The following is a 24,612-nucleotide window of genomic DNA, read 5'->3' as shown; positions in this document are numbered from 1 at the left end:
ATGACAATAATTTTCCCAAATAATTTTGAAGAATGCTGCCGAGTTGACAGTTCTAGGCCGGATAAAAATCAAAGTTCGTTCAGGATACGTAGATCCAACACCTACGGGTACGTTTGCTCGCACTTTTTATTAAATTAAGAAGAAGTATATTATGATATATTGTACGTTCTCTGTTCAATGTACCAAAATTGAATTTGATTACTTCTGTAAAATCGAAATGCAACACTGTTTATTTACAACCAGAGCGGATTTGAGTAATTACTATTGACAGTTGCAGAAGAGAGAAAGTCAAACAAAAACAGTAATTTCTCAAGAATTAATTCTTTGCAATTTCTTATCTGTTTCATTTTACACATTTTCCTTTTGTATTAGTTGCAAAAAACAGTTTAATAAAAAGACAGTGCTCATAATATTTTTCAGTGACAGAAATGTCCGAGGAAAAGATAACATGATGTCATACTTGCCCAAATAATCCGCATATCAAAAAAGATATAGACAACATGATAATGTGTGTAACATAGGTGAGATCCTTCATAATACATATGTATATATATTGTTGGTTTAGAACTTGGAATATTTTATATTAATTGATTGTGTATAAAATAAAACCAGGATTTTAGAGTCATAATGAATGAGCGCATTTACATTAAAAATGTTAATTGTGAGCAGCCGCCAAATATAAGCGGTGGAGATGCTCCTGCTACTAGTCCTACCGCATCCAATCCTACAACTCCCACATCGACACTGAAGGAGAAACGCAACTGGTTCCAATCGCTAACAAGGCGAAAAAAATCTCAATCCCAGGTATCATTGGCTGACATACCATCAACATCTAGACACGTACCACAGATACAAAATAACAACAATGAACCTGTGCAAGTGACATGCACACGGAACGCTACAGCAGTCAAGGATGTAAATATCATTAATGATGCTAATGCCTCTGGGCGGAAGCGCAAAGATGGAAAGAACGTTTTTCAAAGGCTGCGTAAGAGAATGGGATTAAGATTTTCTTCTTTGCGAAATCGAAATGATGAAACTGATAATTCTGAATGTGGTGTCGCCTGTGCTTCAGGTACAATAAATGCTGCCGATGAATTCTCAACCCACTCACCTGTACATGAACCACAGCATTGTGTACAAAACGTAGCAGTTGAAGAAGAAGAAATCGTACCATTTACTACTAGCTATAAACGATTTATTGCGAAAAAATGGTTAGAAAATGAAGAAAGGCCAAACCGAATAATGTATACTGCAAGTTCACAAATGTTAAGGTAAGATGAAAAGTATAACTTGCAATATATGTTTTTCTTTATACAGTTAAATTCCGTGTATTCCAAAGATAAGAATGAAAAAAAAAATAAATAAAATATTATTATTACAATCTTATGTTACATCAGCCAAGTTTGGTACTGGGGCGAGATATCGCGACTAGACGCACAAAAACAACTGAGTGACAAACCAACCGGTTCGTTTCTGGTACGCGACTCGGAAACAAGTGGCTGTCAGTTTACGCTTAGTTTTCGTATTGTGAACGTGACCTTTCATTATCGTTTAGAATACCATGATGGCTATTGGCACTTTGAGGAATTACACTATGAGTCCATAGTAGACATGATAAAGGATATACTTGATCGTTGTACCAATGACAATTTTGTATGCTTCGTAAAAGTTCAAAATGAGTTGCAACCACCTCGTCCGGTCATACTGAAGTATCCACTAAGTCGATATTTCAAAATGCCACAATTACAGGACTTGTGTCGACGCGTAATACAACAACATGCTGCAGCGGAAGAAATCGCAAAGCTGCCGATTCCACCAAAACTTCATGATTATTTAAATGTTAGACGAGAGTTAGTATTTCACAGTTAATTAAAAACTCACTAATTTATAAGAAGAAAGTATAGGCTAACAATCTTTGTTGAATATACTAATTTTGCTATCCTAAGTTAGTAGTTTTATTATTATATATTTAAGTTATTTTAAGAAACGTTAACTAATAATTTAACTTCGACGTATTAGTAATATTAAAAATATGTAAAAGCCAAAGTAAGTATATACATATACAACAAAAATGATTTGTATATTAAATAAATTCAACAAAGCAAATATGTTCGCTATTAGATTTATAGAAACATGCACACATAAGTATAAATAATGTGCCAATGTATATATATTCTAATCAGTTTCCATTTAGTATAGCTCAATTTAAAATGTAAAATAATCATGAAATAATTTAGTAAACTCATAAACAATTCAAGTCCAAAGATATACTTTTGTCACTGTTGAACAAAAAAAAAAGATGTAAAATGCAAGAACATAAGTATATTGAATATGCATTTAAACAGTGAAACTGTAAAGTTACATGATCACAAAATTCATCACTATACTTTAAGTTATGCGCATATAAGTAGCTTAAATACAAAGCGACGTCATTAAGCTTTATCTCATATTGCTATGATTTATTATCTAAAGTGGGATAATAACGATTAGTTGTAAGTTGAACCCTTATCACAAATTGCATAAAAACCTACTGACTATGGAGGGAACCAAACGCAATATATTGCAAACGATACGCACAAATTGTATTTGTCTATTAAACAATAAATTCAATTTTAGATTAACCATAAACGTATGCCTAAGAAAATATATAGAGATGTGTTCAAAAATAAGACCGATTTTCATTTTTATAAAAACATGTGTAGGTTTTGAGAGAAATAAAAATTCACAGCTAAATTCATTGAAAACAACGGCTGAAACATGATTCCGGTGCCGGTTTTGGCCTTAAAATCACCGAAAACCCAAATTAAGTATGTACGTGAGTGGTGATATAAAAGCCCACTCATTTGGACTATTCCACATATGGTTTTTTACAACAACTATTTGGAGTAAATATGAATCATAAATGCCATTTCTGAACGATGCTTTTTCGTTTCGATTGGTCTTCTGATCGAAATGAAACACTTAACAGTTATTTTATTCAAATTATTTCCTTAAAAAATACTCTTGGTTATAAATCGAAAACATTTAAGTATTAAATCAGTAATGTTTTATACTATAGAAAAAAATAATATATGTTAAAAATATATAATTACTAAATTTTTGAGGCATCCAATTATTTTTAATTTTTAAATCAGCATTATTAAAGCATTCGTAAACAACAGTTAAAGCGAACTTTTATTGATGCGGTAGTGAGCCAATTCATAAAAAACATCAAACAATTTATTTTTTAAAAGAATTGCAAATAACTCTCTTTTTGTAAGAAAAAAAAATTATTCTACGTTTTTGTGACTATCAAAAACTTTTCAGATCATCATCGATTCTGGTTTTGTATAAACGATTCTTCAGTAATTAACATTGTATAAATCTACAATACCGTATGCAATGGTAATTAACAACCTATTTTCATTGGTTATCTATTGTGAATGAATGCATTGAGAACGAAAAGGAGAAAACAGGCGCGTATTTTGTGATCATTTGTCGTTATTGTCGTTTGTAATTTGTTTATGAATGTTAAAAATGAAAAAGTTTCCAGTTAAAATTGATCTTTCAACATTTTTCGAAGACGAAAGAAAATATGTCATAATTCTTGTGGATCCACAATGGAAAAACGTGGAGTATTTACAACGTCGAGTGGAAGAAATATTCGATGTGCGGCCGGTCCGGTTTCTGACTATCGATAATCTATTTATACCTCCACAAGAATCTATTGAAGTTGTAGAATTTACGGAATCTCTTAAGTATGAAAAAACAACATTTTTATTTTTTTTAAATACATTAACATAAATTAATATTTATAGAGCTTTCATACCAAAACGTGCACTGGAGGAATCTCGCCGACGCTCAAAGCAATTGAAACTTGAAACTCAAGCAATTGCTAATAATGTAGACGAATCGATTGAGAAGAATTTAGTTAAAAAGAGGAAGTATTATACATTGGGTACCGATATTCAAGGAAGCTCTACACCCAATCAGATGAAGAAATCGAGACGTACTCCAAAAATTGTAAATCAGTCACCACCAGTAGATACAATTAAAACAGTGTCCAATGAATCACAAGAAATCACAAGTACTAATGAGCAAGTTAACATATTGAAAGACTGTGAACATTTCCAACTCAATAAAAGCGTGGAAAAAAATTCCATATGCGGAGGTGCAAAATCCATTTTGGTAGAAAAACAAAGTGTAACAATGAATGCGTCGAAAGAGAATTCAACTAGTAAACATAAACGTAAAAGGTCTCATAAAGATAGCTCTGCACTGTCTTTGGATTTCGAGCAAGAAAGAAGTAACTGTACATGTAAACACAAACATTATATTTAAATTTATTTACATACTTTATATTGCTTCTAATTTTTTGTTTGTATTTTTACAGTAACGTTGCGGCCGGAAGTACCTTCGTCTACATTCCTCAACCATTCTAAACCATCAAATAAATCCTCACATATATACTTTGAAGATTCGACTATCGTAGAAACTACAACCAAGACACAACAAACTACTAATGTCAAAGCTAATACAACCAAAGTATCTTTTAAATGTAAACTAAGTGATGCAGAGTTTGAGAAACCCGTAGTCTTTCCCTTACAATATATTAACAAAAATAATAAACTCCTTAAATCAATCATAGATATACAAGAAAATATACTTCTGCAGCCAGCTAATATCGATATATTGTTCAAAGCGCCGGTTATGAATGATATAGACAAACAGTTGGAAGAAAATGTTTTGTCAACTACTTTTAATGCAACAGAGAATAAAGAAAGTGAAACAATTGATGAAATCACGAATGTAACAGAAACTGAAGATAATTTTGAATCCCCAAATAATGGCAACATTATCAGAAATAGTTTGGACCATATCGATTGCAAGTTAAATAGAGACTCTGGCATAGAAAAAGAAATACACCATAACAACTTTAAAGAAAATTCCAATTCTGAGAGTCGCATTAACGATGAGGATGTAACTATTACGGGCGTTAACTCAAAAGATGACAACGAAAAAAGTGTTACGAACCAATCACAAGCTGAGCTTTCCAACAATGATTATAATTTAAATGAGGAAGTACAAAAAGAGACTGTTTCCTCCAATGACAAGATGAAACAAACAGATATGACAAAATCCGCAGCTACTAATATATTAGAAATGTCCGATAATTCACAGCTAATGGACGAAAGCTCTGTCATAGACTTGGATGACGATGATGAAGATATAATTGATTTAAGTGATGCTGATGACCAACAAAAATCGCTGGCAGCAAGTCGTTCTAAATTGTCTGAAACTTTAAATAAAAGCATAAGCACAATGAGTATCGATGAAATGCTTCCTTTTTGTGTGCCACTGACCGGTACACCTGAATTAGGTGATGTTATCATATTTAAGGTAAATTTCTTGGATTAATGTCATATATGTATATGTAACTATATTCTTTGTACTTTCTATAGTTTAATCGTCGTGTTTCTGGTGCTAAAATAGATGAATCACAATTCATAGCCTGTAGATGTGAACACATCAATAGACGCACTAAAGCTTTAAAGCTCGCTGTGATAAGTAAGTTTCTAGTTTTTGTTATTAAATTCCCATTTTATTTGTTATTACTACAAATATTTACTTTCAGATGCTAGTCTCGAAAACGATGTCCTTCCTCAGAAGTATAAGTACAGTTTAGATGATTCATTTGAAATAAGATTTATGAATATTAAGTTTACGGATATGATCGATCCTAAGTTATTGAAAATTAGCTGTTAGATTAAGAAGAAAACTATTTGTTGTAAGAAATTAAAATGTTTGATTTTTTGTTTAATAAATTTATTATAAATAAGCATTAGTACTAGGAACGTCTCATTGCTAACATAGTATTGATTTCCCAAATAATTATACGAGTGCGATCAATTACTTCGCGTAATTGCCGATTTTTTAATCTAACTGTCTCAATAAGTTCCTGGTTCTCTTGCAACGCTTTTCGGTATTCATCACATTGTGAAGGCTCGTTACGGTGGTCGGGTTGTTCCTCTTTATAAGTTATTAAGCTCTCCACATTTGTATAATCCATGCCATGTGGATAACCATCATTACATTTTTCGTATATAATACGTACGCGCTTAAATAATAGTCGTATTGTTCGAAAATATTCCTGCACTTTTTTTTCTGTACTGTTATCTCGATTTCCTGTTGGCTGAATTACTTTAAGCGCAGTAAATATCTCTTGAAAACGTGAAGTAATATCTTGGACAGTTTCCTGACCCAAGCGAGATAGAGATACAATATTTATTTCTTTATGTGGATTTGGTTGTGATATTGCCAACATATTACTCCCTGTTGCAGATGCCGTTTGTGGCGCAGGCTGTTGTGTATGCATCATTCCTGCTGTATTACCATGTGGCATCTGTCCTTGTTGTTGCTGTTGTACATTCATTGCCATACCTGTAGTCATATGTTGTTGTTGAGGGTGCTGCATTATACTTCCTGAAGCGCTGACACCGATTCCTTGCCCACCGCCTCCGACGCCCATCATACCGACACCTACCGGACCACTACCTCCACCACCACCTTGTACCATTTGCACATGTTGTTGCATTTGTTGTTGTTGTTGCTGCTGTTGCATTTGCATTGGCGTATTCATAAGGTTTCCCGGTCCACTCATACCCATACCACTTGGCAACTGTTGTTGTTGTTGTGGATGATATCCTCCCATTGGCATCATACCGCCGCTACCAACACCTATTTGTGCTCCAGCTGAACCCCCAACCATTGCATTCTGCCCCATTCCACCGGTGCCCATTTGATTCATTGTATTTATCATTTGTGGTGATTGTTGTTGTTGCTGAGGATTAAACTGACCGCGATGACCCCCAAGTGGGCTATTGTAACCACTTGGATATTGTCCTGACATATTGAAGATTGATGCAAAAAAAATAGCTAGTTAATAGAAGAATCGCAAGTTCCGATGTGTAAACAAAAATATTTAATTTACTGCAATGGATGACAATAAAATTCGAAAAATATCGATTTTTATTTTACAACATTTTCAATCGATAACATTTTATTGCACCAATGAACTCATGTCCACATATACTACCTTGCAAGCCAACTATCGGTTAAATCAACGGTTAACTACCAAAGCGCACTTCCAGAGATTTCTGTAAAAGTTTTAATGAGTTTCTTAAAATTGAACTGTCAAACCTCACCGAAACATTAGTGCACGCAGATCATTCATCCTTTTCCTATGCGTTGCACTCTGTGATTGTGTTAGTTTTTAGGCACATTATTTCAATGTTTTAGAGTTTTGGAAATCCTGATTTGCTGGGCACCTGTATTTCCGCATTGCAATATTTCTTACAAATTTCTAAGGCATTGAGTTTCCAAGTACGTAAACAAGCTCTATCTATTGTTATCAGAGACTTAAAGGTAATAATCAATGTGAAATTAAATTCAAGTCATGACAATAAATTAAGAAGTTTTTAATATATTAATAGAGTTTTGAACGTGTAAGGAGTATATATTATTTGAATACGCTATGTTAAACTATGTACCGGAATCTATTAGCTATGCCATGGAATGGGTATTAGCAATAAATAAACAAACTCTGGTATCACTTTCAAAATAATGCACAGCTGATATTGATATTGTGAAAAAATACAAAAGTAGCTGCGATTTTTAACTGCATCGCAGATGCAAATAGCATAATTTGTATCATTTAACAATTTCCTTCAACTATGAATCAACTACCAGACGACCATTTTCGTTATATTTATAGTTCTTCATTACATGAACAAGTGCAAATAAAAGTGTAAGTACGCATATCATTTGACCACTTTCAATTGTAAAGGGTGGATACAACAACAATTTTATTGTATTATTACAGTGGTACATTAGAAGGTAAAAAACGTCAGCCAGATTTTGAAAAACTTTTAGAAGATCCCATTTTACGCTTTTCTGGTCTCTATTCGGAGGAGTGTCCGGCTTTTCAAATTCGTTTACAAGTGTTCAACAAAAATCGGCCCTACTGCCTGCCCGTAACCACCTCTTACAAAGCTTTCACCAAACGTTGGAGCTGGAATGAATGGGTGACACTGCCTTTACAATTTTCCGACTTACCACGAACTGCTATGTTAGTGCTAACAATTCTCGACTGTGCCGGTGCTGGTAAAACCACAGTAATCGGTGGTACAGCAATTTCTTTGTTCGGCAAAAATGGTTTATTCCGCCAAGGTATGTTCGATTTACGTGTGTGGTTGGATGTAGAAGGTGATGGCAGTTATCCATCGAGAACGCCTGGCAAGGGAAAGGAGTCGTCAAAATCACAAATGCAACGCTTAGGAAAACTGGCAAAGAAACATCGTAACGGTCAGATGCATAAAGTCGATTGGTTAGATCGGCTCACATTCCGTGAGATAGAAGTAATAAATGAACGAGAAAAACGCATGTCGGATTACATGTATCTAATGATAGAGTTTCCTACAGCTGTGTTCCAAGAGTATTATAATGTAAGTCCATAGTAGCATGCATTATTTTTTATCAATATATTTACACTTTTACTATTTGCTCTCCAGTATTCCATTGTTTACTTCGAACCTGAAGGAGATAAAAGTCATAAAATACTGACAAAACCCAAATTGGTAACTGTGCCGGATTCAGATATATTGCAGGTATGTTGCATCATTCTTTTGGTCTGACGTTACGTTTTATAAACAACCCTTAAGTTTAAGCGTATATTTTTTTCTTCGGAAAACAAAAATAATCACTTCAATGCCATTAAAAAGTGCGTTATTATGCTCTGAAATGTCACTGCTAAAGCTTTTTTAGCCTAAAACGCTAGCTTATTTGCGGTCGCTCTTTGATGTAAAATTGTGGTTTAAATGGAGACAAACAATCGCACTGTTAATACACTCACACACGTTTTTTCCTAAATTTTTATTTTACCCCTCACAAGGCTAGTAGAATCGATTTTCTTCATTTCACAAATTATTTATGCTAACTTGAATAAGCGCACGCAATCGTCGCAATATCTCGCCAAACAGTTTGGTTTTGCTTTTTAGCTTTCATACGCGTGTTACACTTGATTTCAGTATAAGTTGAGAATTGAAGGAAATTGTCATTTAGCCACGAAACTGTTACGTTTAAAGATTAAAATCTTGAAATTTAAATTAGCATATGATCGGTCATGTAGTATTCCAAAACTTTTTGCTTATCTACGATGGCGTCTTCAAAAGTTTTTTCTGCATTTACAAACTAAATTAATATTTAATAAATGGCATTTTAAATTCAAAGCATGGTTTTGTGCTTTCTGGGTAATTGAAAGCAATCAATCTAAATTAATACGCTTGTCTAAATAAAATATTTACTTAACTTTCAAGGAAAATCTCGTCGAGCGTAAACACCATCGCCTGGCACGTTCCGAACGTTCTCGAATTTCCGATCGCGATGCAAAGCCAACCGCTGTTATTCGCAATCAACTGCACACCATTGTGTACCGTTATCCACCAACATGTGTTCTCAGCAGCGAAGAACAGGATCTTTTGTGGAAGTTTCGATTTTATTTATGTTCACATCGTAAAGCGTTAACGAAATTTCTCAAATGCATCAACTGGGAGACACAACACGAAGTTATGCAAGCGCTCTCGTTAATGGCCAAATGGGAACCGATGGATGTGGAGGATGCCTTAGAGTTACTTAGTCCAGTTTTTACACATCCAGAAGTGCGACGATATGCCATCAGTCGTTTGGCTCAAGCGCCTGATGAAGATTTGCTACTATATCTGCTGCAACTCGTTCAGGCTTTGAAATATGAAAATTTCAATGATATCGTCGACTTACATAAACAACTATTTCCCGATCATGATGTTGTACGTTCATTAGATGGTACTTCCACCATCTTAGATCCAAGTTCGATTTGCTCCGATTCACTTAGTGGTGGCTCGTCAGTGATTGCGGCAAGTAACGTTGGATCACAGCGTGGCATTGTGACGTCTGTTCTTCAGCGGAATGTACAAACAGAAATATCGACACCAAGCACATCCGCGTCTGTAGCGCCAATTGCAATAACAGGCACAAAAGCAGCAGCAGCAGCATCGGACACACCACCAATTTCCATTCCGACAACAACATCAGCTATAACTGCTGCTGTTGGTATTGGCGGTGGTAGTGGGGGTGGTGGTGATGGCGATAACAATTATATAAATACTACTTCTGTAGTTTCTGGTACTTCTGTTGCGACTAATACTCTGTCTGGTGAAAGCAACGCAACTGTTGGTCCATTGAAAAATGATCCCGGTGATCTCTGTACATTCCTGATACAACGTGCTTGCAAGAATCCTACACTCGCCAATTACCTTTACTGGTATTTATCCATAGAAGTGGAGGACCATGAGTCCTTACGTAAGCAGGATGAGCGGGTGCATGATATGTATGTGATGGTGTTGCGTATCTTTCTTAAGGTTCTAGAAACCGGTAAGTATAATAGCATGTATAGCAAAAATTGTAGCTGTAAGGCTTAAAACTGCTTTCAGTTATTAAAATTTGAGCGTAACTTAACCGACTATATTTTTCTATAAAATATATTTTATTATTCCTGTTCGACAGGCAATTTTCAATTGCGAAATATTTGGCATAATTTGAAGAAACAACAGATATTAGTGGATGAGTTGGTAAAGTTGGTGAAGATGGTGGCCAAGGAACCAGGAAATCGCAATAAAAAAACCGAAAAGTTTCAAAAGCTTTTAACCGAAACGGATACGTTTAAAATCAACTTTACTAGCTTCGATCCGCGCCCATTTCCTTTGGATCCAGAGATTTATATAACGAAAATTGTACCATTGAAAACTTCACTTTTCAAAAGTGCTTTAATGCCCGCCAAGTGAGTGATTTTACAGTAAATCTAGAATTTGCCAAAAATATACCGGCATTTTTCTTTATGTAGACTTACGTTCGTCACAACTATTGGCAAACACGAATATGTAGCGATCTTTAAGCATGGCGATGATCTACGTCAAGATCAACTTATACTTCAAATGATAACCCTAATGGATAAATTGTTGCGGCGTGAGAATCTCGACCTGAAATTAACACCCTACAAGGTGCTGGCCACCAGTTCGAAACATGGCCTCTTACAGTATATCGATTCATTTACTGTAGCCGATGTTTTAGCGCGCGAAGGCAGCATACATAACTTTTTCCGCAAGCATAATCCATGCGAAAATGGACCATATGGCATTGCGGCAGAGACTATGGACACATATATAAAAAGCTGTGCCGGCTACTGTGTGATAACATATCTTCTAGGTAATGCATTTTGTGTATATGTATATAAATATATTTCAGCTATGTATATGTTATTTTATGCTTAGGTGTTGGCGATCGTCACTTGGACAACTTACTACTCACAACCAACGGTAAGTTGTTTCACATCGATTTCGGTTATATACTGGGGCGTGATCCGAAACCAATGCCGCCGCCAATGAAACTGAGCAAAGAAATGGTTGAGGCCATGGGCGGCGTTAGCTCCGATCATCATCATGAATTTCGTAAACAATGTTATACTGCATATTTGCATTTGCGGCGTCACGCTAATGTTATGCTGAATCTATTTTCACTGATGGTGGATGCCTCAGTGCCCGATATAGCGCTCGAACCGGATAAAGCTGTGAAAAAGGTCGAAGAGAATTTGCAGTTAGGACTCACAGATGAGGAGGCGGTACAGCATTTACAAGCGCTACTCGATGTCTCGATTACAGCTGTAATGCCAGCATTGGTCGAACAGATTCATAAATTAGCTCAGTATTGGCGAAAGTAAACGCGTAATTATTATTAATAATGAATTGTTATATAAGTACGCTCTTTATTTGCCAACCTCATCATTTGCATGCATGTTTTTTTAAGAGTAAATTTATTAAGTTCCAGAGCAGACATGTTGAAAGTATCATAAGCAAATGTTATCAAAGAATTTTAAGTATGATTTTAGTATATCGTATGCATAAACATCTATCTTAGCGAGTAAAATGTTTAATTTAGAAAAATTTATAAACACCCAACTTCATTAATCACATACATTTATGAATATTAACAAAAAAAAAAAAAAAAAAAAGATTTACTGACTACTATTACAATATAAACATAGTTTACTCTTTTTATAACAAAAAAAAAAAAAAACAGAAAAACGTTAAAACTATCGCACCGCAGTCTAAATACCCTACACAAATTATAAAAAAAAGTCTCCAAACAAGAACTTGATTTTGTTTGGTCAGTTTGTATTGCAGCTATATGCTATGGTGGTCCGATAACGGCGTTTCCGATAAATGAGCAGCTTCTTAGAGAGAAAAGACGTGTGCTAAATTTCCGCTTAAAATTTTAAAAACAGACTAGTTCGCGTCTATATAGACGACAGACGGGCATGGCTAAATCGAAACAGCTAATCACGCTGATCAATTATATATGTCTTCGTAGCAAAGAACTCGTGGAACAGGGTATAGTTCAGGATATAAGTAGTATGACAACGGCGCGTAGTTATTGTAATTCTAAGGCTATCTCGCTTACCATTCTCACTGCTATTTTCACATTTTTTTTTTTATTTATGAGTAAAACACAACCTATTTTAGATTGAAAAGTCTTTATTCAATTTCGTTCATTCGTTTACTGGGCCGTATTGGAAGATATCTAGCAATAAAAAGTCTTAAGTAACATATGTAATTTGGGAAGTATGTATTAGAAACAACACAGCTATGCCGCCAAACCATTTTTGAAATGGTGCATTTTTGACGTATATTTAAACCGTTTGCTTTCCGCAATTCAGAGCTACATACATACTACATATGTATGGATGTATTTTGTATGAAATTAATTACACACCGCAACGGCAAGTATATTTATGTATATGCTAGCATACATACACATGTATGTATGTATGAGTACAGATTGCTTTTCCTAATACGGCATTATACCGAAAGCGATAAACGAAATATTAAGTATTATGTGAAATCATCATGAACTCTTTGTTGTGTCTTTACACGCATATATTAGAAACATTGCAAATTCTCCTAATTATTACTTATAACTAATTAATAATTCACGACTGTCTAATCATTTTGAAAATTACCACTAAAACACTATCAGTGGTGGCATTTGTTAGATATTCCACAAAAGACCACAATTTAACTAAGGGTTTTACAGATAATGATGCTGGTGAGTGGAGTAGCGAATGCTAGAGTAACTGTGTAGGAGTAATTAATTATCGAAACTTATCTGTCGCTTCACTTTTGTTGAGCCTGAATGTAACAAATTGGCTTCCGAGGACATGCTTTTGCTCGTTTGCAATTGTGATTTTCCCATGGAAGCTGAACACAACACTGATGCGATTGGTATACTATTATTGCTTGCTATCAGATGGATGCTGTTGCTGCTGTTATTATAATGATTATTAGCATTTGCATATGGACTGACATTGCGTTGATCTTTGCCTGTGAAATTCTTTTGTGCAGAACGTCGTTGTTGTTCGATTTCAAAATTGACATTTTCACGCAAGGCTAAGCCACACATATTATTTTTGGAAGAACTATTTTGTAGCGAGGCATTCGGTTGTATCGGCAATTTTTTAAGTGATGACTGTTTTGAGTTGCTATCTATAAGTTCTGTTTGCGACAGGGAGTTAAAAGTCGATACTGTTATTGTATTGGAGGCGGGTATTGTCTCGTAACTACTCGTCATGCAGTAGGAGTCCATTGATTTGTCCGACGAAAATAGGTTCGAAATTGAGGCTGAGTGAGTGATACTTTGACTAAATGAGCTATTTTGTTCCTCTTGCTGCTGTTGTTGTTTTTGTGAGTCTTTAAGACGACGATACTCCTCTGGTCCAATATAACCGCTAAGACGACTGTTGGATTCGTTTCTCTCGCGTGCAATTTTCGCTTTCGCATGTAGATAAATATCGTCTGCATTGCGACCGCCCATCACATTGTGCACATACCGTTTGGCCAAACTGTAATAAATAGATGATATGAATTTGAAAATATTTTCTTCAAAATATATGCAATTTATTGACATCACACCAGGCTTGCGAATTTTTTTTGTTAAAAAATTTTGAATCTAAAATAAAATTTTAAATTTTCCGATAATGAAAATTAAAATATAGTTTTGAATTTTCCCAAAATTAAAATTAAAAATTGAAAATTGTATTTTTGTTTGCATAAGTCCAAGGTGTTATGACTTTAAAAATTTAAAAAACAAATATTTGATTACGAATTTAAAATTTATTTTTAATTCAAAATTTTTTAAATAAAAGTTCGCAACCGAAAAATTTGTTTGGGATTAAAAACTGTAAATTTTATCTTTATTTACATACTAAAAATTGAAAATTTTAATTTTAATCCCAAAATCGGAATTAAAAATTGTCAAAATATAAATCGTTTGAATGTGTAAGTTTGCCGATCACTGCTTTACAGTATTAAAAATCAAAAATGTAAATTCTAAAACAACTTCGTTTTTTAATTTTTAACTATATGCTTTCGATTAAATATTTGGGATTAAAAATAAATTTTTAATAAGGTTTGTGGGATTGACTTCTTTTCAATACCATATTAAAAATTTTAAAATTATTATTAATTAAGATTTTCGTGATTATACAAAAAATTTCATAAATGTCAATTCAATAATTTTTAAATGCATTATTTTTAATGCCCTACAAATAAACTTACCGCAACAACGTTTCACTGTTACTTGTGCTGCTCTTTTGGAAAAATTCCTGAAAGATACGCCGCACAACTCTAGCCAATACTGCTGCATACTGTTTGAAGCTTTCATGTTTCATGGTGATTTTCTTCTCCTGCAGCGCTTGCGACACTGCCCACAAAAGTTTCTACAATCAATCATAATTCAAATATAATTTGTTTTTTGTTTTTCTTTAAATGCATTTTACGGTGTACCTTCCGTTGATTCTCCGTTAAATTGGTTGTTTGTGCAACCATTTCCGAATGCGAACGTTGTATTTTACCAGTGGTATTCATGGCCGATGAACCAGACGAAAAAGTGCTTGTACTGCCAAACAAAGTGCCACTACTGCCGAGACCCGAACTTCTACTTGACATTAAATTGTGAGTTTCAACACCAGCAATGCAAGTTAAACCTGACTTCGCTGTGGCATTAGGCAGTGTTGACGAGGAACCAGTCCCAATACAAAAGCTTTGACTTTTAATTTTTAATGCACGTGGTGTTAAATTCTCAGCACCGCCTCGAAACAGTTTACTACTTTGTGATGGTAAATCAGCGGAGTCGTCGTCGTCGATAGCTGAACGTTTGCGCTTAAAGATCGAATCAAATTGTTGTTTATTTAAACGACTCTGCTGTGCGGTACTCAACTTTGGGGTGTTTGTCTTTGCGTTTTCTGTTTGTTTATCTGGTGAGAAAAGTGCACGTTTTGATTTCTCAACACGATTTGCTATTTCGGGCTTAATGCTGGGCATGAGCCTTTGGACGGGTTGTTTCTGTTCCATTTGTTTAGCTGGGCTTTGAAACAGTGCACGTTTCGAAGATTCTCGGGACGGGCCGGGTTTGCTGAGATCACAACGGAAAAGTCGTTTACGTGCCGATGATGAGGGCGTTTTACGTGCTAAACGAAAAAAGACATCGAATGTTATAATATTGCTAACAAAAAAAAAAACAAAATACAAAAAAAAAAAAACAAAATACAAAAAAAACAAAATACAAAAAAAAAAAAACAAAATACAAAAAAAACAAAATACAAAATAAAAAAAATTCAAAAAAAAAAACAAAATACAAAAAAAACAAAATACAAAATAAAAAAAATCCAAAATAAAAATAATGTAATAGATAATTACTTTTCTTTTTGCTGCCTGGAGTCATACGTTTTGGTGTATTTTTACGGCGATTTTTATTCTTCCTAAAGAGAGATAAATTAATGTTGGAATCACATTGAGATAAGGATTATTGTATATACTTTTGAATATCCACCAATATTTGTGGACCACGCAAACTATTAGATTTCTGAGTGGCCAACTGCGCTGAAGAAAAAGTGGCACGACGTCTAGCCAAATGGCTTAAACGATTTCCAGGGGATTGTGTCAGTAATCTGAAAAATAAAACGATTATAAGAATATATATACACAGTGTAATTGAGGTTAAAAGATTCAGCTATTTTTTTATTATGTGCACTCACTTCATACGAGCATTACGCTTTTTTGCGCTAGATGGTGAATTACGATATGAAGACGCCGTTTCGGCACCAATGAAACGTTCAATTACCGACAAGCCCAAATATTCATTATTTTCAGACGCTTTGCACAGGTTAAAACTTTAAAACAAAGAATAGGTAAATTTACATTTAAACACTGTATGTATATCACGCGTATTACATACCTAAGACCATGTTGTCTAACACCAAGCACCTGTCGCCAACTCATTTCCTTCGTCTCATCAATCGGATGTGTGGGCTTGAGGATGCTGGTACAAGTGTTTGAAGAACTACACGCACCTAAACTATTAGTGGAGTTGATATCGACAGTAAAATCCAATATATCCTGTTTTCGACTTATCACGGCGCTGAACATGTCCAACTGTGGTATAGTTACCGATGGAGGTGGTGGTATACCGGCCAAACATTTTCGTATACGCCGTAAGAGTTCTCTTTCTCGACGACAGTTCTCGCGATATAAACTGTAATTATCTGTGCGTGGCTGATCTGTCTGTTGTGAGTTCAATTCACATGTTTGCTCGTCAGCGAAACTGGACTCATTTGGACAGTTTACTGATTTATTTACACATGTGTCCACAGATGCTTCAACAGTATTTTGAGTATTAATTGAATTGTCAATAGCAATGGCAACTGGTGAAGCGATTTCCAACCGATTTTCATTTTCTATGACCTCCGTTGCTTCTTCATCAACAGCGGATTCAGCGGTCCCAACAAACTCAATTAATTCTTCAGCTGTGAAGCGATCTTCATATTTGCTTGTGTCCAAGTCTTCTTCATTTTCATTATCATCGTCATCATCATCGTCATCGCCAAACAAGTCTGGTGATTTTTCATTACTATATTTTTTGAGAGTAAAGGATTGATTCAGTTGACTTTGCATTTCAATATTAGATGCTTTCTCTTTCTCATGAGCTGTTGTTGGAGTCAGGCTCTTTATTTTTCCGTTAAAAGATAGTTCGACCTCGGCCAATGGCTCATATTGAAGATTTGGTGCAACAGGTTCCAATTCTTTGCTAAATGAAAGCAAATAATCAACGCCATTTTCTTGAGAGACTTTATCAATTTCCGTAGGTGAGGTCTTTTCGTTCAGCAACTGAATGTCAACTGCATTACAACTATTTTCTTCGACAATCATATCATAGAATCTTGAAAATACGGTGCTGCCTTTTGGGGGTAGTGACTTTTCAAACGTTTCAGGTAGGTGAGCAGAGATGGAAGTAGTTGGAAAGAATTGTCTTTGCAATTTGCCATAAGGACTTTCTGTAAAGCCTTTAAATGCTGACTCTAAGCTTATTGGTCGACTTGCTGCAGTTTCATTGCTTCTGCTTGGTGATGGTTCTTCATATATTCCTGGCAACGAATTGGACATTGCTGATATGAGTGGAATTTTATTTTCTTGACTTGATATAAAATAATTGCCGTCTGCTTGGATTATAACTTCAGTTTCATACGATGGTGGTTTTAGCATATATGGTAAATGCATACTTGCGTCATAAACTGAGTTGTACTCCAGTGGCTCGGTGAGAGACGACTATAAATTCAAAAAATATAAATATATGTTATGCCCCAGATAATATAAACTTAGCAAGTAAGATGTAGATGTTAATATAATGATAAAATAGAGCATGCATATTAAGTAATGAAGCTATACAGTATCTAGGTGAAGAATTAAGAAAATTGGGCAACCACTTACACCACTAGACGGTTCAGATTCATAGCTATTATTAATTTTGATGCGTTTTTCGGCGCTCATACTTCAAAAAATTGCACTCCCTGTCCCAGCTTTTGAAATCACCTGCAGTAAGGAAAGCATTTTTAACTCTACACCAAATACAAGACCTATACTACATACATTAGGATAGTTAATACTGTATACATAACATTCAACGTACTTTATCAAATTTAATATCTATTTTATAAAAACTAGTTAGATACAAAACTAAATACATATTTATTTATATTATTTACCAATCTTAAAAAATTCTTTAACTATGTATATGTAGGTTTGTAGAAGCAGTTTACAGCCAGATGTTCACATATATAATATAAAAAAAAAATCACTCAAAGCGTAGTGAAAAGCGCGCGCCTGATATTGTTACCGCTGATTTTCCTTTACACATATGTATGCTATTATTCAACACCAACTAATCAATTCAATAGATATAATGCAATACGTTTTATTTATTTAAACGCATATCGAATATATTGTTATTTATAAACTTTTATCACGAAATCTAATTAAAATATCCTAAAAGAACTATACAAAATTCTGCTGCGGTGGGCTAAATATCTGCAATTGGTGAAGTTACATTGCCACTGGGCAATGAAACTGTCAAAGTTTGTGGTACCACCCTTGCCATCGATTCAAGACTATCGATTATTACGATTATTTATTTAAAAATAATACAAATAAGGAGTGGACTTAATAACATATATGTTTTCTAGTTGAAAAATGTTTCACATAGATTAATAAAATAATTTTATTGAGGAGAATGGTTTATATATAATATATGTTCGGGTGTCTGGTGTTAAGATTAATATAATTAATTAATATTATCATGAAATGAATTTATACAACTGACAAGCATTGGATTCATATATATTTAAAAAAAATACCAAATTTAAATTTAAAGGTTTTGCAAGGTTAACACACAGAAAACAGAATATAATTGATAAAATTATGTAAAAGAGTATGCTTTTATTTCATTTGTGAGATAGTCAAAATATATCGATAATATAATTTCATCTTTTTTTGTTTACATTTATTACAAACTTAAGATACTTTCCCAATTGTATATAATTTATCCGAAATTGATAAGTAAAAAATAGTGACAAGAGGAACAATTGCAACCTATAAATAAGCAAAGTACTTAATATAAAGAACACAAAGATGCCATTAACTGCTGAAAATGCTGCTCTACAAATTCAGGTATTTATACATACATATTTAATATTAAATTTTCATTATAAACATTTACAACATTTACAACACAAGGACCGGTTAAAAGATTTGCAGCGGCTCATTCATCAAATCGATGACGAACGTAGACGTTCTGAGGCGAATGTGAATAGTATACTTCGCGCACAACAATCAAATTTTCCACCGCAAAAATTGAAAACATTATACAAAACTGGACTTCAAGATGCTTCTCATGAAGAAGCGACTATACGTGGAGCTTTAGACAAAATACAGGAAATTCGGAATATACGAAATGAACGTCGCGTTGCTGCCCGCAATGCTGGTAATAAGGAAGCCATTCGACGAGGAGCCCTTATGAAAATGGTTCAAATTTCTGCCCAGACCTTACCTCTTTTTGTAAGCAAGCCGGGTGAAAAGGTGCCTCCTTTATGTGGCGCTACGCCAGCAGAAAGCAACTACATTGCAAAAGTTGGTGATAACGTAGCAGCTTTAGTTAAAGGTGTAGAAGATGATGAGAATTGGATTTTAGCAGAAGTTGTGCAATTCTTGCATCGCCAAAATAAATACGATGTGATCGATATAGATGAAGAGCAAAAGGATCGACATGTATTAAGTAAGCGTAAGATTATACCACTGCCGTTGATGAGAGCTAATCCAGAAACTGATGGTCATGCCTTGTTTCCAAAAGACACAGTTGGTATGTCAATAGAAAAAAAGTATCAATTTATACATATTGATATTCATGTTATTTTTAGTCATGGCGTTGTATCCACAAACAACATGTTTTTACAAAGCTATTATACATCGTTTGCCACAGACAGCTACAGAGGATTATTTAGTGCTATTTGAGGACTCTTCTTGTACAAACGGATACGCTGATCCATTACCAGTGGCTCAACGGTATGTCATTGCTTACAAACCAACAAAGAAGAGTGGAGGAGGTGGAAGTGGAAGTGTTTCTTCAGCATAAGGAAATAAAAACAACAATTATATTCAGTTAATATATCTTATAAAATAAAATCTAATAATTAAATCTATATTTACAATTAAATTACTCTACATCATCATCTTTTTCATTGCCTGACTCATCCTGATCCATTTCTTCATCTTCAACTTCATCGCCTTGACCACTGTCTGTTTTATCCTCCTCGTCATTAATATCATCTTCAACATGCAATTCAAAACCGCTGTCCTTTGTCCAGGAACATTTCATTGTTAATTGAAATTTGGCCATGGGTTTCGCAATCAGTTTTAATATTCTCGCTTGCTCTGGTGTCAACACTTTACCCTCTTCGCACACTGTGTAATCACTAAACAATGTTACAACACCCTTTTGAAGTTTTGTTGGCATTCCCAGAGATCTTAAATGTGGTTCTATGGAATGTGTGAATTCCTCGAGTGGACCTGCCGGCAACACAACAGTTTCTGTTACTTTAAAACCACTGCGAGCGTATTCCACAGCCCAGTACTTTTTTGCCCACTCCAAAACTTCCTTCTTTGATTTTTCTGTGAATAGTAGACCAACTTGTCCTGTCAATCGTTTAGAAAGCTAAAGTGATACCATTAGAGAAATTCATTTAAATGAACTAAATATATATATATTTACCTTGTAAAGGTCTATTTCTATTTCCTCAGCTTTGCTACGTCCTAAACCAATTTGCATTATGCGATTTTTACCAAAGAAGAATCGAGAGTTTGTTTTCCATTCTTGGCGAAGATCTTTTAAAAGATTGTTACGCATATTTTGAGCTTGAAAAACGAAAATATTTGGGTATTTCTCAACACAGTGGCGTATATCTTCAATAATTTTTTGTTTCCATGCTAGCCCTTTGCGATCAGTCTTGGTCAACGAAACTGTTAAATACGTATAAACAAATCAGTTATGAAATCTAACAAAACGTTATTGAAATTGAAGTAATATACACTTACTTTTCTTATCTCTTTTTGAACGTGGCATTTTTAAATTATTTTTTTGGGAAACGAATTGATTTCTTTCTCGATTTACGCCAAAATTTACTATGTGAAATCAACACGTGCAGTATTTAAAATGGTTAAATATTATCGAAATATATTTTTACAACACAAAATGTATATCGACACTGCGATACATTCTTTAAAAACGATTAATTAGATCGACATTATCGAAACAAACCAATAATAAAGTAGTGGTTTTATGCATTACTTGAAAAAGTCCATATCCCCGTAAGGTTTTCTATCTTATGACCCCAATAATTGATACACCGATCTTAAACGACAGTGTTTTTTATTTCAAATGCTTAGAAATGCAAATAACATATTCAAAAAATTTTGTGTGAATGTAAGTTCAATCAGAGAACTTAAAACTTGTTCTAAGTTCTCTGGTTCAATATTATTATTGTAATAGATTGTATATATCAGGGAAGCTTTTAATAGTATTAAGTATGAGAAAAGTGCTTAGCAAAATATTGTACCTTTTTTATATTTAATAATTATAAAACCATTTAAATATTCTAAATACTGTTATATACAGTGACAGCGTTATATAATATAGTTTGTTTAAAAATATATTTTTAATTTGATGTTAGAAGTGCAGCCTTTAAATTTGTTTGCCGAAGTGCGCAACCCTGTTTTCCCATCCCTGCTTCAGATTTGTCATCGATTCGTCAACGCGTGGGAAAAGAAATCGGTTTGTCTGTCGCAATTGTGAAAATTAAAATAAATTTTAAATTAAATTGTTGGTGAATTTGCAAATTGAGTGGTAAGTATTAAATATATTGAATGCGCAATGAATTGTTATGAAATTTTGTTATGCGCCTTACAAATGTGTATTAAGTGTTTAGAGAATGTGAAAAGTGCGGTTGTGTAGGTAACAAAAAAAATGAGCAGGTGAAACAGGCAGGTATATATGCCGTTAATATAATACGAAAAGGTCATTAATATAATGACAAAAACAATTAATTTAATATAAGTCGAAGTGTATTGTATCTACTAAGGAACTGAGCGCCTTGGAACATGTTTGTCATTATTGTAGGATGGACTATTCTTCATAGTGCATAGATTAATTAAAAGTGAATTTTAATTGAGTCAACTTATCTGATTTGCATCACAAATTTTTACTTCTGGAAAATCGTAATTTGGCGGTACTATAGTTGCCCCGGCTGCGACGCAGCTAACCATGTAGTCATGATGACGTAATGCGCTAAATCAGCTCGGCACAGAGTGGTCATACCGCAAAAATACTGCAGTGATAATTGGGGAAACAGAGTTGCTTAGTTATCCTATGCCACAATAAGCAATCGTTCATATTTCTATATACATCGTATTATATGTTTCTAATGGTTAATATTAGTAAATAATACACCGTCATTTGCTGTCAGAAATGTCACTCATCTTTAATTTTTTGGTTGCTTTTTACCCATATATGTAACACGAATGGTGTTTAAAAGTTCTGAAATATTCATACATACAAACATATGTATTTGAGCGCAAAGTTTAAGTAAATTTCCCACGCTTTGCGTATAAATTCGTAGAATATTTATACCCTAAAGAGGGTACGAGTATATTAAGCTTGTCACAAAGTTCCCTAGAAGGAAACACCCGAGACCCTAAAAAATATACATATATGTACATACATACATATATAAATGATCAGCATGATGAGCTGACTCGAATTAGACATGTTCGTCTGTCTGTATGTACTCGAACTAGTTCCTCAGTTTTTTAGATATCGATATGAAGTTTTGCTTTCGGCCTTTTCTCCTCAATAAGCTGCTCATATGTCGGGATCGCTCGAATACTTTTTTGGACAAGGTGTCTTCCCAAAATTTAGCATAAATTATTATCCAAGGCAACGCTACAATATCTGAAAAAAAAATTTCAAATCGAACCAGTAAATCATATAGCAGCCATACAAACCGTACGATTAAAATAAAGTTGTATGGAAACTTCTTTATTTGTGAAGGGTATTTTAGATTCGGTTCAACCGAATGTTAATTCTTGTTTCGAATAATTTTAATATAAGATGAGAATGATTCCATATGACATTAGTTCGTTAGAATGAACAGCATGTAAATATGTACATACCATATAATGTTGAAACTTTTTTTCCAAGCTTTAACAATTGAAATGTAATTATCAACAATTGAACGGTCTCTGTATGTTATGTATCATCAGTTCAGTTGAGCGATGCATTATTCAGAAGGCAGATGAATAAGCCGGTTGCATATTTTATTTCAATCCCTTGTCGCCCCGTTTCAAAACAGTGTGACTACTGCCACAATTACTCATATATATAAATACATATTTATACGCATACGTAAATTTGTATTTATAAAAGTTATTGCACTTATGTATATGTTTGCCAGTCAGTGCAGCACGTGATGTGTTGATATTGCAAATGAAATTTTGGTAAATAAAATACTATACTATACTACATATGCCAATCGGCATATACATATGTAAATTTAGATGAATGTAAGAATTTTTTGTACTTTTGTATAGAAATGATGAGTAGTAAATATAAAGTTTCTTTAATTTGGTGAAGTATATGCCGCAACGTGGTTTCAAAATGCTATTGACTTCATATTGTTATCGTTCACATCTTATTCACTTTGATAAGGCACATTGTGATTTTAAGCAATTGTTGTATGTTATTGTGTATACAAAGGGCATTTAAATATAGTATCTCAGAGTTGCCAACACTATTGCAGAGCGACCTTGCTGTGAGCATGTGCTAGTACTGGAATGAATAGAAGTGAGAATTTAATCCATGCTCATAATTGTGAATGTTGTAGAAGCAAAAGAACTGGCGGTATTACGGGCCAGTTGGTTATGCATTTTAAGGCTTGTGTATCTTTGAATAGTATCATTCATACTTTCTATGTAATTTTATTTGCTAATTTCTTTATCGTGGATTTTTTCGCTCCAAATGTGTTCGCAAATGTACATTATTGCGGATTTTCTCAGATACCTGCTCTCTTTTTGGAGGGCATTGTATGAGCACTAATAGAAAAGTGCTTGATTATTTGTGGCGTAGAGATGCCACCTAAATATTTATAGATTTGAATATTTTAGTTTACATATACATATATTTTTTGTACGTACATATATGTATGTATGTATATACATAAATGATAATAGTTATTTTGGTGAAATTTTACTCTATATAAAATAGCAGTTCTTATAGTAGTATAAAGCTTTCCGGAAATTGTTCAGAAGAATAATGCTGCGTTGACAGTCCTTGAACGGATATATTGTAAATTCGGTTCCGCTCCGGTTAAGGAAACTAAAATTTGTAAAATTATAGCAGCATGCTTTTAGGGGCTTCCTGATATCCTCAAATACAAGTGTATATACATATGTGTTTTTTCCAGATTTCAGAATCGACAGAATTCGGCAGAAGTTTGTATTTAAAAATGCCCAAATGTTTTATAATCTACCACAAATTACAGGCATGAACAAACCTGTCTGTAAATTCTTTTAGCGTGTATAGAGTGTGTTTCATTTATTACAAAAC

At 34.0% G+C, this 24,612-nt stretch overlaps 8 protein-coding genes across 13 annotated transcripts in view; 5 read left to right on the top strand and 3 right to left on the bottom strand.

Moving 5' to 3' along the window:
* Nucleotides 1-183: 183 nt before the first annotated feature.
* Socs44A (Suppressor of Cytokine Signaling at 44A) lies at nt 184-2,672 on the top strand. 2 transcript variants are annotated; one of them, XM_014239404.3, is made up of 3 exons: nt 184-521; nt 621-1,274; nt 1,401-2,672. In XM_014239404.3, the coding sequence occupies exons 2-3, from the start codon at nt 628-630 to the stop codon at nt 1,870-1,872; spliced, it is 1,119 nt and encodes a 372-aa protein (XP_014094879.3). In that variant the 5' UTR covers nt 184-521; nt 621-627; the 3' UTR covers nt 1,873-2,672. The 2 variants fall into 2 exon arrangements, with proteins under 2 accessions (XP_014094879.3, XP_014094878.3); XM_014239403.3 differs by having other exon boundaries at nt 187-521; nt 613-1,274.
* Nucleotides 2,673-3,425: 753 nt separating this feature from the next.
* On the top strand, nt 3,426-5,827 carry coil (coilin). 3 transcript variants are annotated; one of them, XM_014239415.3, is made up of 5 exons: nt 3,426-3,740; nt 3,801-4,294; nt 4,376-5,382; nt 5,445-5,550; nt 5,618-5,827. In XM_014239415.3, the coding sequence occupies exons 1-5, from the start codon at nt 3,511-3,513 to the stop codon at nt 5,746-5,748; spliced, it is 1,968 nt and encodes a 655-aa protein (XP_014094890.3). In that variant the 5' UTR covers nt 3,426-3,510; the 3' UTR covers nt 5,749-5,827. The 3 variants fall into 3 exon arrangements, with proteins under 3 accessions (XP_014094890.3, XP_014094891.3, XP_014094889.3); XM_014239416.3 differs by having other exon boundaries at nt 3,427-3,740; nt 3,801-4,288; XM_014239414.3 differs by having other exon boundaries at nt 3,428-3,740; nt 3,801-4,300.
* On the bottom strand, nt 5,787-7,002 carry LOC106620774 (Mediator complex subunit 30). Its single transcript, XM_014239391.3, has one exon. It carries the CDS (start codon nt 6,890-6,892, stop codon nt 5,831-5,833), a length of 1,062 nt encoding a protein of 353 aa, XP_014094866.3. The 5' UTR covers nt 6,893-7,002; the 3' UTR covers nt 5,787-5,830.
* Nucleotides 7,003-7,519: 517 nt separating this feature from the next.
* On the top strand, nt 7,520-12,684 carry Pi3K59F (phosphatidylinositol 3-kinase 59F). The gene is made up of 7 exons (XM_014239412.3): nt 7,520-7,789; nt 7,865-8,486; nt 8,553-8,648; nt 9,357-10,449; nt 10,582-10,855; nt 10,919-11,280; nt 11,346-12,684. The coding sequence occupies exons 1-7, from the start codon at nt 7,716-7,718 to the stop codon at nt 11,789-11,791; spliced, it is 2,967 nt and encodes a 988-aa protein (XP_014094887.3). The 5' UTR covers nt 7,520-7,715; the 3' UTR covers nt 11,792-12,684.
* On the bottom strand, nt 12,588-18,518 carry mi (minus). 3 transcript variants are annotated; one of them, XM_014239413.3, is made up of 9 exons: nt 18,167-18,518; nt 17,892-17,993; nt 16,363-17,729; nt 16,163-16,297; nt 15,944-16,075; nt 15,825-15,886; nt 14,913-15,595; nt 14,685-14,845; nt 12,588-13,969 (listed from the first exon to the last, which is right to left on the bottom strand). In XM_014239413.3, exons 2-9 carry the CDS (start codon nt 17,949-17,951, stop codon nt 13,219-13,221), a joined length of 3,351 nt encoding a protein of 1,116 aa, XP_014094888.3. In that variant the 5' UTR covers nt 17,952-17,993; nt 18,167-18,518; the 3' UTR covers nt 12,588-13,218. The 3 variants fall into 3 exon arrangements, with proteins under 3 accessions (XP_014094888.3, XP_036219265.2, XP_036219266.2); XM_036363372.2 differs by lacking the exon at nt 18,167-18,518 and adding an exon at nt 18,051-18,069; XM_036363373.2 differs by lacking the exon at nt 17,892-17,993.
* A 421-nt stretch (nt 18,519-18,939) lies between these two features.
* Sgf29 (SAGA-associated factor 29) lies at nt 18,940-20,177 on the top strand. Its single transcript, XM_014239392.3, has 3 exons — nt 18,940-19,127; nt 19,194-19,815; nt 19,874-20,177. Exons 1-3 carry the CDS (start codon nt 19,089-19,091, stop codon nt 20,086-20,088), a joined length of 876 nt encoding a protein of 291 aa, XP_014094867.1. The 5' UTR covers nt 18,940-19,088; the 3' UTR covers nt 20,089-20,177.
* RpLP0-like (ribosomal protein LP0-like) lies at nt 20,106-21,204 on the bottom strand. Its single transcript, XM_014239393.3, has 3 exons — nt 21,048-21,204; nt 20,725-20,972; nt 20,106-20,667 (listed from the first exon to the last, which is right to left on the bottom strand). The coding sequence occupies exons 1-3, from the start codon at nt 21,073-21,075 to the stop codon at nt 20,170-20,172; spliced, it is 774 nt and encodes a 257-aa protein (XP_014094868.2). The 5' UTR covers nt 21,076-21,204; the 3' UTR covers nt 20,106-20,169.
* A 499-nt stretch (nt 21,205-21,703) lies between these two features.
* Nucleotides 21,704-24,612, top strand: part of 14-3-3zeta (tyrosine 3-monooxygenase/tryptophan 5-monooxygenase activation protein zeta) — a 48,266-nt gene continuing 45,357 nt past the window's right edge. Inside the window, exon 1 of the mRNA XM_036363380.2 lies at nt 21,704-21,855. The gene's annotated coding sequence lies outside the window, so the exon portion shown is untranslated. The remainder of the gene's footprint in view (nt 21,856-24,612) is intronic.

This window comes from Bactrocera oleae, chromosome 4 (genome assembly GCF_042242935.1).
Source record: "Bactrocera oleae isolate idBacOlea1 chromosome 4, idBacOlea1, whole genome shotgun sequence".
In the NCBI taxonomy this organism is placed as follows: domain Eukaryota; kingdom Metazoa; phylum Arthropoda; class Insecta; order Diptera; family Tephritidae; genus Bactrocera; species Bactrocera oleae.
The sequence above is the reverse complement of the archived record's forward strand: the minus strand, read 5'-3'. Positions and strand labels throughout refer to the sequence as shown.

Coding starts and splice junctions, on each gene's coding strand:
- Socs44A (XM_014239404.3), top strand. CDS start 628: ATGAATGAGCGCATTTACATTAAAAATGTTAATTGTGAGCAGCCGCCA. Junction 1,275..1,400: donor GCAAGTTCACAAATGTTAAG/GTAAGATGAAAA, acceptor ATGTTACATCAG/CCAAGTTTGGTACTGGGGCG.
- coil (XM_014239414.3), top strand. CDS start 3,511: ATGTTAAAAATGAAAAAGTTTCCAGTTAAAATTGATCTTTCAACATTT. Junction 3,741..3,800: donor GAATTTACGGAATCTCTTAA/GTATGAAAAAAC, acceptor TAATATTTATAG/AGCTTTCATACCAAAACGTG. Junction 4,301..4,375: donor AGAAAGAAGTAACTGTACAT/GTAAACACAAAC, acceptor GTATTTTTACAG/TAACGTTGCGGCCGGAAGTA.
- LOC106620774 (XM_014239391.3), bottom strand. CDS start 6,892: ATGTCAGGACAATATCCAAGTGGTTACAATAGCCCACTTGGGGGTCAT.
- Pi3K59F (XM_014239412.3), top strand. CDS start 7,716: ATGAATCAACTACCAGACGACCATTTTCGTTATATTTATAGTTCTTCA. Junction 7,790..7,864: donor GAACAAGTGCAAATAAAAGT/GTAAGTACGCAT, acceptor GTATTATTACAG/TGGTACATTAGAAGGTAAAA. Junction 8,649..9,356: donor CGGATTCAGATATATTGCAG/GTATGTTGCATC, acceptor TTAACTTTCAAG/GAAAATCTCGTCGAGCGTAA.
- mi (XM_014239413.3), bottom strand. CDS start 17,951: ATGAGCGCCGAAAAACGCATCAAAATTAATAATAGCTATGAATCTGAA. Junction 15,596..15,824: donor TCCAGGCAGCAAAAAGAAAA/GTAATTATCTAT, acceptor TTTTTCGTTTAG/CACGTAAAACGCCCTCATCA. Junction 14,846..14,912: donor TAACGGAGAATCAACGGAAG/GTACACCGTAAA, acceptor GATTGATTGTAG/AAACTTTTGTGGGCAGTGTC.
- Sgf29 (XM_014239392.3), top strand. CDS start 19,089: ATGCCATTAACTGCTGAAAATGCTGCTCTACAAATTCAG. Junction 19,128..19,193: donor ATGCTGCTCTACAAATTCAG/GTATTTATACAT, acceptor TTACAACACAAG/GACCGGTTAAAAGATTTGCA. Junction 19,816..19,873: donor GTTTCCAAAAGACACAGTTG/GTATGTCAATAG, acceptor TGTTATTTTTAG/TCATGGCGTTGTATCCACAA.
- RpLP0-like (XM_014239393.3), bottom strand. CDS start 21,075: ATGCCACGTTCAAAAAGAGATAAGAAAA. Junction 20,973..21,047: donor TTCAAAAAGAGATAAGAAAA/GTAAGTGTATAT, acceptor CGTATTTAACAG/TTTCGTTGACCAAGACTGAT. Junction 20,668..20,724: donor TAGAAATAGACCTTTACAAG/GTAAATATATAT, acceptor GTATCACTTTAG/CTTTCTAAACGATTGACAGG.